The 17253-nt window shown below is 37.9% G+C and overlaps 1 protein-coding gene across 2 annotated transcripts in view; it reads right to left on the reverse strand.

Moving 5' to 3' along the window:
- Positions 1-17253, reverse strand: part of OGDHL (oxoglutarate dehydrogenase L) — a 62653-nt gene that overhangs the window by 44324 nt on the left and 1076 nt on the right. For both annotated transcript variants that reach the window (XM_068950640.1, XM_068950639.1), the window contains exons 2-3: positions 13122-13356; positions 4816-4995 (exon numbers count right to left, since the gene is read on the reverse strand). In XM_068950640.1, the coding sequence (XP_068806741.1) occupies positions 4816-4995; positions 13122-13328 (387 nt within the window). In that variant the 5' untranslated portion in view covers positions 13329-13356. The remainder of the gene's footprint in view (positions 1-4815; positions 4996-13121; positions 13357-17253) is intronic.

The following is a 17253-nucleotide window of genomic DNA, read 5'->3' on the forward strand; positions in this document are numbered from 1 at the left end:
GTCTCAAAGCTCTGTGATTTCTTATCCCTAGTCTAATGGAGATTACACAACTGATATCACGTAATAACACTTAAAAGACTGTTACTGCAATGATATAGTTCAGAAAACATTTCCCATACCTTCCAAGATACCTCTGCCAGCACTAGTCCATAGAAAAGAATTCCTGTCTAAGTACATTTAATAAAAATTTTAAACACATCTATGAACCTATATACCTTCTGAACTGTCAGTTTCAAGAAAGCAAGAGGATGCCAGATAAGACAGCCTCTACAAGCTCCATTTCCAAGGTTGGGAAACCTCCCCTCTGCTGTATCATACAATTCTTTGGTCAGGAAAAGATACACATCTCCATGCAGGACTCACAAGGTGAAAGGATTCACACAAGTGACTTCCAGATTTTTAAAGCGCTAAATCCTGATGCTGTTGAGATCTCTCACAATATATAGCCTAATCAGGAGTTAGTCTGAAGGACTCATTTCACATATCTTCCGACTATCCCAGTGGTTACTCTTGAGGATAGCATATCCGGTAAGTATAGTTTGTGAGATTGTGCTTTGATATACATACCGCATCAATTTTATGCAATTTGCAGATTTCATCTAATTGGACTGAACAAAAACGGGCAAAACAGGCAAATGGAAATGACAGCTTTTTCACTGTCAATCTTTCTAATATATAATTAATTAAATACTCTATTAATATTACATCTAATAGGCAACTTGCAAAGCATCAAAAAGATATCTGACTTAAAAAAAATATTAATTGCTATATGCAGTAACTGTGGCCATCGAAAGAGTTTGATTTATCATTTGGAAAGCATTTTGCAGCTCTTGGGAAAATAGTTGCATTATTTTTCTTTCTTGTTTCAGAGCAGATTTTAGGGATGTACGTGAATCACATTTTACTCTGCTCCTGGTTTGCCAGATCATTTAACATAAATACAAATGTCACAGAATGCTTGAGGTTGGAAGGGACCTCTGGAGATCATCTAGTCCAACCCCCCTGCTCAAGCAGGGTCACCTACAGCAGGTTGCCTGGGACCCTATCCAGCTTTCAAATATCTCCGAGGATGGAGACTACACAAGCTCTCTGGGCAACCAGATTCATTATATATTACTGATCTGGATAAAAATCAGTTACTGGAGATCCATGTGCAGTGAAGAACAACAATTAATAACGCCTGGCAAACAAATTTGATATTTTGCAGGCCATCGCAATGGTTTGAGCATTAACAACATCTTCCATAAGTATTTTAATAGTCTCCAGTTGAAGTTTCTCCTATTTTCCAACTAAAGTCATAAAACCAATTTAGTTTTTTTCAGTTTTACACTTTCAGAATTGAAAGGTTTGTCCCTTATTGTTTTGATACAGACAGCACTTCATACAACACTATACCATCCTTAAAACCTCAAGAGGGCTTTGTGCACCATTTCACCAATCACAGTGTGAGAGGAGATGTTTAGAAGCCATAAATGAAAGGAAAGAGAATAACATGGATATGACTGTTCCTGTTATTTTTGTTGTATCTTAAAAAGCAAACCAGAACACTTTAGATACAAAGACAAAAATCTCGAATGTCAAATCATGGTCCCCACTTAGAAAGGCTAAAGCCCTGCCCTACATCCGCACGAGAGGATCCCAGCCTGCAGTTTCCAATGACAGCCTTTGGGGCAAGTCATGCCAAGACTTAGGTGAAAGCACAAATTACACCTGAGCAGGAAGTGCACAGCACCTTTACTCCTGTCAAGCTGAATGTCAAAATGAACATAGCTTATAAACCAAGTAGGAGTAAGTTTAGAATGGAAAAGTGATAGGAGTGTGAAAAAAAGGACACTAGTTCACATCTAATACTTCCATCAATCTTTACAAGCGTGCACCATATAAAATGGCAGTTATTGGTCTTTTAGTAAAAACGTGTATGGCACATGTATTCACATTCCATCTCGTATAGCCTCATGACCATCCTGCAACTTTTTAACACTAACAGTGCCCCAACGCATTAAAAAAAAAAAAAAAAAAAAAGGGGGGAGGAAGGGAACCACATTTTCCCCTTGCAAACTCAAATCCTTGAAACTTCAACAGGCTGTAAACAGAACTTCTTTCTACCACCTAAATACTAAAGCCACAAGTTCTGTACAACTCTCTCTGCTGTTTCTCTTACTAAGATTTTGTTTAAGTAACTTACTGATAGAAGAATTTAACAGCAATCAAGAAGATTATGTTCTTGAGATCAACATTCAAAGAGCAAAGCACTTTAAAAAAAACACACACACAGAAATATTCAGTTTTGGAGAAGTTCTTTAAAAAATTAGGAATAGTCAAACCCCTTTCAATATTTCTCTGTTATGAAGGATTTTTAAAAAATAGTTAAGTTCAACTACCTATTTGAGAAAATAGTGTTTTGTTCTCCAGGTAAGAAAAATTACCCTGATCTACCGTGTATTCAAAGTGGTGCAGGACTGATTATATTTCCATAATTAAATATATTAGATAGCTATACAGCTATATAAACTATTTTCTATAGTTTACTATTTCTATATTACTATTTCTATAGTTTACTATTTCACAGTTTAAGAATCTAGCTTCTTACAATGTGAGATCTTTTATTATTAGCAATTCTAAGCAGGGACCATAATTCGGCATTCAAGATTTTTGTCTTTGTATCTAAAGTGTTCTGGCTTGCTTTTTAAGACACAACAAAACTAGACTTTAAAATCATGTCTTCTGGACACAGATGCAAAAAAACTGCACATTATAAAACAAGAGCCAATAAATTAATTTGGAAACATTTTTGTTATGCACACAAACGTCACTGTAAATCCCTCTTTCTGATGTAGGGAGCTGGGCACACACTGAAAAAGCACTAGATTAACTGCCTTTCCAAAAGACCAGTTCAACGGACCACAAGGCAGTTTACCACAAAAAAAAAAACACAAACACTGACAGGTTTGAGAAATGAAAATTCTGCATCCTTTTCCATTTCATGTCGTTATCAGAGAAAGGAAGGTCACGAATCGATTGAATCCCTTCAACGCTGAATTTAAAGGGTTAAATACCTTTAAAAACAGTTGCCTCAGGTAAACCTCTTTCATTGTTTGTTGCAGACACGTAGGTGCATGCATTATAGAGACGTTTCTATTCCATCACTTCAGTCAAATAATGCACGCTTTCAAATTTAGGAAATAAAATAGCAACCCCTGAACAATTTTCAAGTAAATAGTGTCAAAGCAACCTAAAGTTCTGTGTTTTTCTCTAATTCTTCAACAAAGTTTTATGGCAAGCAAAAGGGAACGGGTGAAGTGGTTGTTTCTTGCACAGACATTTCTGAGCAAACTTCATGTTTCCTCTATGTTCACAAACCTTTCCACTCATTTATCTCTCCAAAGTTAAATTATGAGGGTTGACATGTGGCTCAGTGGTGACAATATATCGTGTACAGAAAAGATGAAATTAAAAATAAAAATAAAAAATTACTTTTTCCATTCCTCTAATGATAGCAAACAGGAGTTACAATTCTTACAGCTGAGCAGAACAGATCTGTAGAGTCAAACCGTAGCAAACTTATTTTAAATAATTATGTAATTTCCAAATAATTTTTTAAAAAGTTCATTTTAAAATAAAATTGAAATATTTTGCTCAACCTAGATCTAAATAGTTGGGTTTTGTTTCACACACAGGTTTTTTTGTAACTCTTTTATTGAAATTAAGATATTAAACAGACATTTAAATAAAAATGTTCAAATTTGCTTTACATTTAGAAAACCTCGGGCCAAAAACACTGAGGCACTTCCAAAATCCCTTTTCTTTCGGGGGGGGGGGGGAAGGGGGGAAGGAAGGAAAGTCAACTTGAATTTCTTAATTCAATAGAAGAATTTAAAAAAAGAGTGTGAAACAAAGTCAACTTTGATGAATAATTTCTCAGCTTCGGGTCAATTCATTATTTCTTCTCTCTCCTCCTAACTATAACTCTACCAAAATAATGATTCTCAAGAATGATTCACACTAACTTGGCATGAGAAGGCAAGTACATTTCCTCTTTTCTTCAAAAAGATAGTACATTTAGAATGATAACACAAGCTTTCCTAGATCTGAAGACACACTTGAATCAGGGAAAAGCTCACTGTTGAAGACAAGGAAAAGTTCATAATTCACTGCACAAATCAGAATATTCATTAGATTTCACTGCTTCAGACCATATCATCGTACATCCAGGACAATTCTCTTCATATGAAGCAAAATTATTTCCAGTAACTATTACTTAGTTTTCCACTTTGGTCATGCAATTTATTGCATCAGAGACCAAAAAAAAAAAAAAATCTTAATTCATTCAAGTGAGCCAAAAGAGCAGCAATGGCTAAGATGTGACATGCTTGGCTCCTACACAAAGTCAACAGGCAGAAACCAATAAATTCACATTCCCTTTGTATGCCACTCTAGTTCCTTAAAGAATCTCAGTGCAAGAACGTGGAAGAATTAAACTGAGGTGATGGACACCCCGAGGCTCCAACCATTCAGCTGAAGTGGCTGTGCCAGGTTAGGTCAGGTGACCAGCATCAGTGCTGCAGTAACCTGAATCCTCAGTTTGCTAGGCCAGAGGTGCAGTAACACTTTGGGAACCTCGTCTGAATCCAGGACCTCAGTGTTCAGACCTGAGTATGGGGAACGCAAGACTGTCTAATTCAAGATATTTAAAATCTGGAGCAAGACAAGAGGCAGAAGTTAAGAACAGAAGATAAACAAGGACATAAAAAGGAAAAAAAAAAAAGTTTTTTTGCAAAGGAGATGCCCTCCCACAACTAACAGAAGTATACTTACCTGGTATGCTCTTATCAAAGACTGCACAGCAAGGTGATCTTCAACAAGTTTCTCAGCTTTACCTGGTGTCTGGGCCAGGCCATGGCTCTGAAGAAACGATGCCTTTCTTTCTAACTGATCTGGTAAGTGTGGGTCATATGCTTGGCCAGCATTAGCATTTCGGAAAAACAAATCCCAGGACTGGACATGTGTATGCAGAAGGAGAGAAGAAAGGAAATTAATTATCTCAAAGAAAAGCTACAGTGAAAAGCAACAGCTACATTCACAAGTCGCACATGGTACCTCATTACAGTACGGCATTAAGTCCGATGCTAGCCAGCAACAGAAGAGTGTGGCTATGTCCACACCTCTGTAGCAGTTCCATGTTTTCTTTTACACAGAACCATTTTCTTCTGATTTCTAGTGCTGAGCTTGCTCCGGAGAAAGCTCTCGAGGATGGGTGAGTGCAAAGCATTTTAGTACGTTATTTACCCAACCCTTTCTAACTGTGATGTTTGTTCAGGCAACCTGCAATGGGTATAAGATTATGCTACTGGTAAAGAGCTGTCTAGCCTATAAATTTGAAAACCTTAATAAATAAAATGAATCAATTCCTTTAATGATATTTAAAGAACTCATGATACTTCAAGATATACAATGAATATGGTAACTTGGAATCAGTCCCGAACAGCCTTTCTTGAATAAACAGTTTAAAAACAACTCCAGTTTTGCTGAGTGAGGTGTTTGGTCTAAGATCCTTTCTTCGCTAGCTCAGGTTACCTCACTATGAAAGAAATTCTGGTCCTGGTTTCAGTTACAGGTTACTTTAGACAAATAAGTATTTCGGAAATTGAATCACAACAAATGAAAGATCCTTCTATTTCCACCTGTACTTTCACCTAAGCCACTTCCTTCACATATGCCCAAATCAGGATTTCCTGAGCAGTTTCTATTTTAATAAGGCAGTCACTGTCCCAAGCTAGAATGGCACTAAATACATTGATGCCAATAAACAGCAGCAGCAGCAGCAGAATGGGACAAAACCCATGAGATTATTATACTCATTGAAGAAAAAAACCTGCACTAGCAGGGGACTAGTGCTTAGTTTAGTTTCCATAAAAAGCCATGAAAGGTCATTAAACACTTCCCCCAGTTTATTTCATGACTAAAAAAAAACAAACAACACCCCCTCCCCCCAAAAGACAAAGTATTTAATTAAGTAGCATTCCATATGACTGGTATGGAATTTAGAGCCTTACAGAAAACAAGCCACAAAAACCTCTGAGAAAAGTTTTACAGTAAAGCAACATATCACCCATCACATTCAAACCAATTGCTGGAGGCAGAACCACTCCGCAAGTTGTTGTCCAATTAAAAAATAAAAGTATTACTACAAAAGATAGCCAAGACTGTTTACATAGAGGAACTTTCAGACTTCTCAGAACGTATGTTAAGTGCCTTAGCATGACATTCCTTCACGCTTAAACACTTCCTTTTGAAGTATATGTGGGGGCTCAAATGAGAAGTAGAAAGTCTTTCTATTAGATGTAAAGAGACATAAATGTGTTGCAACACATTACATATATGCCTGCAGAACTACTGTAATTACCTTTAAATTAGCACAGATTGACTTGACAGGGCCCTGTCCCTTCAAACAGCAGTATCTATTAAGGACCTCAGTTCTCTATGGAGGTCTTACAATTAGTCTTTCCTGATTCTTTCCCCAATGTTTAATTATACTGGTAATTGTGGAAGACACTTTCCCTCTGAGACAGGCCCAATACCTGTAGCAAACTGGTTCATCTCATTTTAAGAATACTGCAAGGAGAAGACAAAAATTGTGATAAGAACTTGGTTTCCAGTCCATCTATACAAATATTTTGTTCCTGTCAAGGTCAAGTTCTCACTTTGTCATCTACTCCAGTTAGCCACTCACTAGTGTCAGGAGGCACAGAGACGTTTGCCTCTAGATGCTGATTTAGATACAGATAACGTTAAGTCTCCTCTGCCCATCCCTAGCAAAGCATTAGAAAGGCCAAAGCTCTGTAACTATTCTTATCTAGTGCAAGGAAGTTCCTCTGATTCTAGAGCACAGGAACTGAGTAAGCTAAATCTCACTGTGTACAGTGCACGTTATTCACGCTCGCCATATGCCAGGAACTAACAGATTTCAAGGAGCCACTTCCAGAAAAGATAAAAATTCCAAAATAATTGATTTTAAAAGAACTTTCCTTAACATACTCATTATGAAATACAGCAAAAGAATCAAAATAACATAATGCCAACGTGACAGAAATAAGTTTATAAAATTGTATTTTCATTAACAAAAAGTTTTCCTACTGAAGCTTCTGCAAGTTTTCATAAGAGAGGGCCAACCTGTGAGGGCTAAACCTTGCTCTGCTTTCCAAGGTTAAGTTGCAGAAGTTGGCGGGGGAAGGGGTGCCTCACGGCACCTGCAAGCAGCAAGCTCACCATGAACTTGAGGCCAATGCCAGAGAAACATTCCTCTAAGGCACCTCTCAACCTAAGAATCTACAAACTCCATTCGTATCAGACTTGATCTAAACTCAGCCTAATTTTTGGGAGGTAAATTTTTGCTGTAATAAATTCAGGCAGTCTGATCATGCTTGGTTGTCAGTTCCAGCCATGCTGATTAAGAGTTCATTCTTTTCTCTCACTTATACCTATTTCCTATATTCTTCTTCCTTTGAAACCTTACCAGCCTAGCTTAGATTAGAAGCTTGCATTTATACAATATTCTGTAAGTGATCTACAAGAGCATAACTGCATTTCCTTTGCTACTCTCTATATACATCTTCTTACTCTAAATGTGGCTATATTTTCTTACTCTAAAAGTGGCTGACACACCAGAAGGCTGTGCTGCCATTCAGAGGGACCTGGACAGGCTGGAGAGCTGGGCAGGGAGGAACCTCATGAAGTTCAACAAAGGCAACTGCAGGGTCCTGCACCTGGGCAGGAATAACCCCATGCATCAGGACAGGTTGGGGGCTGACATACTGGAAAGTAGCTCTGCAGAGAAGGACCTGGGAGTGCTGGTGGACAACAAGTTAAGCATGAGTCAGCAGTGTGCCCTTGCGGCCAAGAAGGCCAATGGGATCCTGGGCTGCGAGGGAGGTGATCCTGCCCCTCTACTCAGCCCTGGGGAGGCCTCACCTGGAGTACTGTGTCCAATTCTGGGCTCCCCAGTACAAGAGAGACATGGCACTCCTGGAGAGAGTCCAGTGGAGGGCTACAAAGAGGATGAGGGGACTGGGGTATCTCTCCTCTGAAGAAAGGCTGAGAGAGCTGGGCCTGTTGAGCCTGGAGAAGAGAAGACTGAGAGGGGATCTCATCAATGTGCAAAAATATCAAAAGGGAGGGTGTCAAGAGGATAGGGCCAGACTCTTCTCAGTAGTGCCTAGTGACAGGACAAGAGGCAATGGGCAGAAACTGAAAGACAGGAAGTTCCATCTGAACCTGAGGAAAAACTTCTTTCCTGTGAGGGTGACAGAGCATTGGAACAGGTTGCCCAGAGAGGTAGTGGAGTCTCCTTCGCTGGAGATATTCAAAACCCGCCCGGACGTGATCCTGGGCAATGTGCTCTAGAGGACCCTGCTTGAGCAGAGGGGTTGGACTAGATGATCTCCAGAGGTCCCTTCCAACCTCAACCATTCTGTGATTCTGTGAAATTAGAAACAGTATTTTTATTCTATGCCTGTACAGTACCTAATTTGACAGTTTGCAGCACTAACTAGCAACAGCCTCTATGTGGTACAACTAAGGCTACTTAGACTGGAGGAATTATTTCTGCAGTACACATTTACTCATTTTTATTAAGTTAAGAAGCTCTCAGTATACATTTGGTGAATCACCATGACAAATCTGACACTTGCTTTTCACACATAAATTTAATAAAGAATACTTTGTTTATGTTAATGTTTTCCACAGACAACGATGATCATAATATAACTATTCCTCTGTTACGTCAAAAGTTTTGGATTTAGACATTAAAAAGTCATCAGAATACAGGCCCACAAACAGCTGAACGTGTTTTTGGACAAGCAGTCTGCTGAGACAGCTGCTAGCACAATCCAAATAGATTTGCCCAACAAGCTACATGTTTAAGGAGAATAACACAGCACCCTTTCTTCAGGTAAACTCACAAATACAAAGAAATACCTTCAGAATGTTTACATCTGAAAACGTAGCCAGCTGGGACAGAAGGAACCCACACTATTTTTTCCTATCGTATCTTTGAACATATTGATTTGCTGAGCAGGCCTGACATTTAATCAGAGGGGAGGGAAAATACATCATTTGGCTACAGAAAATTAGTTTTCTCTAGACACACATCCATCAAAGCCTTTAAAAATTTCTATAGTGTATTTCAAGATTGATACCAGATTATAGTCTTCAAGTCTTGTGCATCAATGTCATTCTCTGGCAACCACACTTGCCACGTGACTGAACAGACAAAAGATCAACTTAGCTTCACAGCAAATCTGGAGGTTTCCCAACTAAATGAGTAAAGTTTTTCAAGAAAAGGGTAGCACTAAAGGTTTGGGGTTTAGAGTAGAGTTATATGAAGAAGCAGAAGAGACTTACAACAGATTTTTAAAAATGCATCTGTGGGAAAAGAAAAAAGATTAAATAAATTGACATAGCAATACATGATACATTCCTCTATTTTCTTCTTCCAGTCAGCAAATTTGTTTTGTAATTAATATTGCTTTTAATTTCTGAATGAATATAATTCAAGTGATTCAGTGACAATATTTTACTTTCAGATAATAAACGGTGCTATACGTAGACAAACAAGTAATATATTAGTTATCTTGAATGTTTGTTTTTTCTAGTTACGTTATAATATTTATCAACTACAGTGAGGAAAGTAAAACCTTAAAATACACAAAATGAGCATCACTATATCATTAATTGTGAAAAAAGAAACAAAAAGCCAAAACCAAAAAAAAACCCCTTCTTCCAAGCACACTAAACAAGGAAGTGATTACACACTCACAGTAGAGTGGTTGCATACAGTATAACATGGTAGGCATTATGTACTCAATATCCAACCATGCCGTTTTGTAATTAATCTTGTGATAGTAATAACTGAGCCTTGTCAAGCTTCTCCGTTATGATCTATGGCCCTGACAGCACACTCCGAGCAAAAATAACGATGCCTTTTTCAGAGCCTGTGCCATTTTATTTTGATTGTTGTTCTGGCTACTTTAAGGAAAGGAAATACAAAAGACAAGGAAAAGCAGGAAATCATCAGGAATGGATTTACACAAGGAATACAAGCTCCTCTGGATATAGATATGCATTCAAAGAGATACAACTATGGTACATAAAGAAAGGAGAGCGCTATAGAACAAACGCTAGTAACACTGAATGTGTTCACTTGAACATGACAACCACATTTCAAACAGCAGCTTTAAATATGCATATATGGAAAGGCATGTCCAATAAAATCTTCTGAGAGAGAAATAATTGGGGGAGCCTTGCTTAATTGGAGTTTCTAAATAAAAGTGAATAAAGTAGGATTTTAGAAGCCTAAGAATAGTAAACACTTTTCATCTTATCAAATAGAAGGGGGCACATTCCCTCCAATTAGAAGGAGATATCCAAGAAGAGGAAACAGCACGAAGGCAAGGACAAAAAATATTTATTGGCTTACTCTAACATCTAAAAGCCTAACGCAGATTAGATCTCTAAACTATGGAGGACATATTGGATAGTACAATAAAATACAAGCGGCCTGCAGAGAGACTGAAATCGTTAACAACAACCATAACTAACACCACCCAAGCTGCAGGTGTCTCATCATGATTTTTCTACATTCCCACAATTTTCTGTAGCAGAATGACAAATTCACAACTTCCTCTGAAGTCGAGAAAAAATGGTACGCATTTTTCTGTAGATTTAAGAATATACAGGGTGACTTAAACTCTCAACTCTTTTTGCTTGGTTTTTTACTATTATTTCAAGCCAAGTCGAACAATTTCTGCCAGTCAAAAATCTGTCAGGGGCACTTACAGTTTTTAGCTGAAGAAAGGAGGTGGCTTTCAGGAAACTAAAAAGGAAATTTGTTGATGAAACAAAGTCAAATTAATCATCACTGCCTTTCCCACCCACCCACCCACCCTGTTTTTAGGCTGGAAGAAATCCAATTTTTTAAGCAAGGATACTTGTGAAGTAATTCATGATTTTCATCAATCATATCCTTTTAAGCCTCATAAACCAGATATGTAACTAATTCACTTCAATTCATTACTGCTGGCATATGCTTAACCTGAAAAAGAATTCACATATCTCCAAAATACATCTTGAATTACTTGGGATCCATTCTCCACACACTAGTCAGCCAGCACATCTACGTTCCTCTGTCAATTCCCTTCTGTTAATTTATCAGTTGCTATTCAAACTACAATTACATTCCCTCTTCAGAATCTACCCCTTAACTCTGCTAGACCTGCCAGATGAATCAGACAGTCTATCGGCAGGATTTTTACCATCTCTATTCACCTCTGAGTATCAGCAAAACAACGAGCAGGGCCAGAACACCATGAATAACTGACCACCTTTAACAGAAGTCTGTCTTGTTTCGTAGGGCAGTTGCGTCACGAAAGTTTCCTGCCTCCTTGGAGGGCACTGCTTGCCCTGAGGCCCAGCTCACCACGGACACAGGCACATCCCGTTCAGCACCACGGTCAGCTCTGGGCGGCAGCTCTGCCTCTGCCTCGCCCTCGCCCTCGCCCTCCCTGCTCTCCTTGAAGGAAGCCTTCAAGCTTCCTGCCTGCAGAGACTCTAGCAGTCTCAATCTACTGCCTTATGCTAGATTTAACGGCATAGTGTTTATGTCCCATTAAAACAAAAATAAGACTTTGCAACAGCAAAACTCATTCAGCTGTAAGGGGAATGAACAAGAAACTCCCTTCTTCGTAAAGGAAAGAAGGTTGTCACAAGTCCATGTAACTTAAATTAAAAAAAAAAAAAAAAAAGCAAAAACAAAATGTTGCCACACATACTAATACATTAGTTCATTCCTTCAGTGCCCTTACAATAAAGGGTTAACGTTGACTCATAGAACCAATATGTGCTCAGGGCTTCACAGAAATTAATTCAATGCATTCGCACAACATACTGCCTTGCTCTACACTACTTGGAAACTTAGCTGGCAGGTCCAGGAAGAGAAATCAAAGACAGACAAGGTGAGAAAAGGGCGGCTCCTTCCAGAGAAGGTGTCTTCAATTTCAAGCTAAGGCATAACACAAAAGGCCTGGGATGTATTTCTCATGTGAATAACATGCACTCTTCAAAGTTGTCATTGTACATATATTGCCCTCCAACAGAATTAAGTTCATACGGAAAAACAAGACTTATTGTGGTATCCTCTTCTTCCCCCCTCAATGAGCATCAGTTCTTCACTCTCTAGACAGCTTATCACACTTAAACCACCAACTTCCAAGTAACATTTTGATATACTTGCCTCAGAATAAAGAAACACACAAAAAGTTTCCTAAAACAATTTGGGCACAATTCTCATTACTTCTACAGAAAATGGTTTGTCTGTCTTAGACTTTATTGGACTTCTCCTTAACTTCTTTATACATATGTACCATATGTACCATAAGAGAGTCTTTATTGTCAGCAGAAAACTTGTTAGAAATAAAAAAATAATAAGTCCATGTACTCTCCCGACAAGAAGGATTTAGGAAATATGACTTTAAGTTAAATAATAATAATAATAATAATAAAAGTTTATGCAGCCTGGAGAGATACACTGAACAAAATACTTCTCAAAATACTTCAGATTTTCCTGACAACTTCACATTCAGTTTCAAGATCACAGCTTCCTAAGGGAAGAGAACTGAACATTCATCATCTTTAGGCAGTGTAGAAGTACCAATAACAATATATACTGCTTAATTATAACATATTGTAATATGATTATATCAGGGGATAAATAAACCAAAAAATTAAAAGCATTTTACTTCTTGGGTCTTCTTCAGGATCTACTTCATTACTTAACAGACTTCTTCAATGGCCATTCCATAGAAGAATTGTGAAAGTTACTCAGCTTACTATTTGTAGTCGGAACTTCTCACTCTTTTAGCTCAGTTCACCATGCCTGTGACATGGTGACACATGCTTTTTTGCTTTGCTGTAACATCACATCTTATAACAATCAATATGTGGGAAATATAGTTTCATATTTTTCATTCATAGAAAAAATTTTAATGTACTTTTTATAAAAACATTAAAAATAGAAAAATCAATTCCATTCAACCTAATGATATAATTTTCAGCTAACTTAGACTTACCTTATGTACACTTTTTGGGTTTTCAAGCCATGCATAATACATTTCCTCCACATAATTGGAATTACTCCCACTCAGGAACGGTTCTGAGATTCCTGATGAAACATATCGTTGGCCGTGTAAAAATACCTTTCTGGCTATATCATGCTTTTCCAGAAGTTTAATGCCATGGCACTTCAGTGTAGCTGCGAACAGCTTCAGATGACTCATGTTTGTTTATTAAACAGAAGATCCAAGTCTATTAATAAGACAAAAGCAAACCTAATCAGAAAAATGGCCAATAAATTACAGGCACATTTCAGTCTGACAGTTGAAACTGAGGTTTATGGCTAGAGAGCTCTTTAACAAAATTCAGGCCTAGGCATGAAGTTATCTTCAGGACAGAGGACACTCTCCGATTGCCTGCAGAGCTGCACTTATCCCAGTGGAAGTGTTGCTGACGGCTACCTCCACATCCATCAGTGCACCCTATAGGTTTCTACATCAACCATGACATCTCTTGTACCACACGACCCCCCTGAGTCCTGCTTCCTGGGAGGACCTGAGACCGCCAACCAGTTACTTTTTTGGAGCTCTCAACAACTCTAACTGCTGTCTCACAGTTGAAGAAAGCAGCGGCCTTTTACAAAGCCAAAGTGGGATAAGTGCAATGGATAGCTTCAACCTACACATGCAGCAGCTGAAAAAAAGCCCAGTGCCTCAAATTTATGGTGCCATGTATAATGGAGCTGACAAAATAATTATTAAGAGCGTTAGTCAAGTCTTCATATTGACATTAGCCTCGAATCAAAAATAGTTACATTAAGAGGAGGCTCAGTTTAATTTGTACTCCTAACTAGCAACATCTACGTTGTCCTTCCAATGACCTCCTACTTGCTTTTTAAAAAGGTGAGCAGATTCTCCATAATTTTGGATACAATCAGAAAAAAAAAAGTTGAATCTTGGGAACACTGAATAACATCAGCTCTGGTGCTAGCAACAGGAATCAAAGCTCACCCTCAGAATAAAATTCACAAATATAGCTTGCAATTAGACCTCAAAACAGTCTAACCTCAATGCTGAAAATGCTACAATGCCAAAAGAATAAGAACAGTGTGAAAAGAAGAAGTTATTAATTTGGTTTACACTTTAGAATTATGTGATAAAGGATACAAAGGATAGAATACAAACTAAGAACAAGAAAAAAATCAGATTTAACTCTGCCATACATGCATTCCTCATTTGTTCTGTTGTCCATTTTGAGAAATCATTTCTTTGGCCAGATGGTAAAATTCAAACTTTTTGTTGTTTAGTCTGACTATTTAAACAATTCCTAAAAACCAACAAAAGTACTGAGATGCTATATTAACTTTCAAGTGTTTTAAAAACAATAGTGTCAATTTAAGTCATAGACCAAATTCTATCTTACCTATTATATGCAAAGATTCTTTTATCTCTAATACAAAAAGAATAAATACTTTTTAAAAAAATGCTGTGTAAACATTTTTTTCCATATAAATGCTGTAAAAAACATTTTCCCCTTGTTTTCTCTTTCATCCCAATATATAGGCATTAAAAAAAAAAAAACAGGAAACATATGGTTATAAAATAGGAAACTTATGGTTACCTAAATTGGTAAGGAATAGGAAAAATTATTGATTTTAGAATCATTTTTAGGGTTTCTTTTAAGCCCCAAAGTAAGATAACTGTGATTTGACTGTTAAAAATTAGTATTATTGCATGCTCCTCCATGCATTTTTGCACCCACTGGTATCTATTTTTGACCCACTGGTATCTCTTGTGAAAGCTGCTGACAGGGTCATTTTCTTAGTTGCTGACTTTAACCATATCATCCCAGCAGTGAACTCGCACTCCCTTTGTCGCACTAAATGTGCTTGTCTTCTCCGTCAAGACTTACGTAGCCTTTCAGCTCTCATACTCCACTATATCTGACTGCTAGCTCACAATGCCAATTGCCATCATCCATTTGCTGAATTTTCCAAACAAGCACTTGCATGCATTCTCCACAGTGCCCAGGTATATGGGAAGTATTCTCCCAAGGGAGTTTCACCAAAAACTAGTATATATAATCCTCCTTTAAATCAACAGAAATCCCAGCCCTTCAACCCCCCCCATGCACTCTTCTTTTCCCATTTGGTGTTTTCAGCAAATTGGCAATGGTTAGGCTATGCTGAACCCCCTACATATTTTGCTGATCAGCATTATTTCCCTTTCTATCTAAATTCACTTGTCACTTTTCATTTTACAGATTCAAAGCTTATTATAACACTGACTTCCTCCTGTGTTAACACCTCATCTGTGGTTAGCGCTCCTAGGCAGCTATGGGAATATAAATACTACTAGCACTATTTTGAAAATGGATTAAATCCTCTACAAACTCAGAGCATCTGGGGCGACGCCGACAGAGTTTAAATACAGATAGAGAGATAGAGAGAGAGAGAGAGAGAAAGAGTCTATATACATTCCTCTTTAAGAGGTAATGGCACTAAAACCAATATATATGTGCATCACAGCATTTCTCACAGCTTCGTAGGATTTTAATGCATTACTACAGCAAGAACTGAGATGTCACAATGGCACCTAGACTCTATACCTGGCACCATTTCTGCTAAAAATGATTATCTAATATCTTATTCCATGTGAATCCCACCCTCTACTTTCACATTTCTGCACATATACTTCAGCAGGTGGATGTGAACTGCCAGCTCTTTCCTAAAGGGTTACCAATCTTTGTTTAAAGTGCTTTGCAAAGAGTTGAAGAGAAGGGAATGAGAGGAACATTTATCTCAGTTTATCACACTACAGTGGCAGGCTTCTTAAGTACAGATAATTTCACATAATTACACATTCTCTCTTGCATAAGTTGTTTCTCCGGAGGATGTGTGGCTCTTTCTTCCAGCAGTTAGAGAAGAACCAACAGGCAAATAACAACAGTTTGTCAGGGAGATTTGAAAACAGATACAAAATGTGCATAATACTAATACCTATATAATAGAAACAAAGAGGTCATAAGTGGTACCCACTATTTCCCTCCAATTCCATTTAAATTCCAAAATGGGATCAGGGTCCCATTTCAAGTGATAACTATTAAATACATGATCTATAAAATTAGGTATGGATTACTTCATTCCTGTAAACAGCTAAAGATCTGTGGTGAAGAAGCCTGGTACCACAGATGTTATTTCCACCTCATGAAAAAATAATGCCTCAATTTATGCATACATGCAACAGAAATGGACAAAGCCACCAATGGTGTAGTTCCAGTTATATTTCAACTGCAGATTAATTTCAGTCAATAAAACCAGCTTCTTCCTGGTTCTTCCTTTTGTGCTTGCAGCTCTTCAACGCAGATGTCAGCTGTCAGCATCAACACTAAATAAATCAAAGACCACCAGCATGATCATAGACTATTCCAGCCTACTCAGTCTTGAGACTGTCTGTCAAAAAATCTGCAAAAAGGACAGCAGACAGAAGTAAGAAATAGGACTGTTCCACTCTGCTACGTTTCCTAAATCAACCCTGAAATGAAAGCAAGGAGTCAAGCTGAGCTAAGAGCAATCAAAAGAAGATATTAATTAAATCTCTACTGGGGTCAAAAATAAGAAAGAAGCAGTGAACCAGAAGGAAAAACCTGATACTTAACGCACCAAAGCACCACTAAAATGGTGGAAGTAAATGAAGCAGCTGAAAACCTCTGCAGCTGTTTTGCAGTATTATGTGTGTGTCTTGAGCTACGAGATAGCTTTTACATTAGCACTTTCAACTCAAGAAGTGAGCTAATGGACAGTCTTGTCAATTATTCTGCCCTCGTTTCTAGAGGGTACGGAAGCATGAGAAAGACATAACAGCAAGATGCTTCTGATGTCAGAAGTGTTTATCCAGCTTTTTTCAAGATCACATTAAACAAACATGTTGCAAAGTCTCACATGAATCAATATTCTCCTAGTATTGTCAGTATCCTTACTGACTTTCTTAGACACATATGAAGTTCTGCCACCAATGCTAATAAGTGTTTCTTATGCTCTGCAGAAGCCCTCAACAGTAGCCTGGTCCATGCTTCACAAAAACCTCATTTATCCGCTATCACGGCCATCTCCTATATACCTTACACAACTCACTCCTTAAGTTCCTAAGG

This window comes from Struthio camelus, chromosome 7, assembly GCF_040807025.1.
Source record: "Struthio camelus isolate bStrCam1 chromosome 7, bStrCam1.hap1, whole genome shotgun sequence".
In the NCBI taxonomy this organism is placed as follows: domain Eukaryota; kingdom Metazoa; phylum Chordata; class Aves; order Struthioniformes; family Struthionidae; genus Struthio; species Struthio camelus.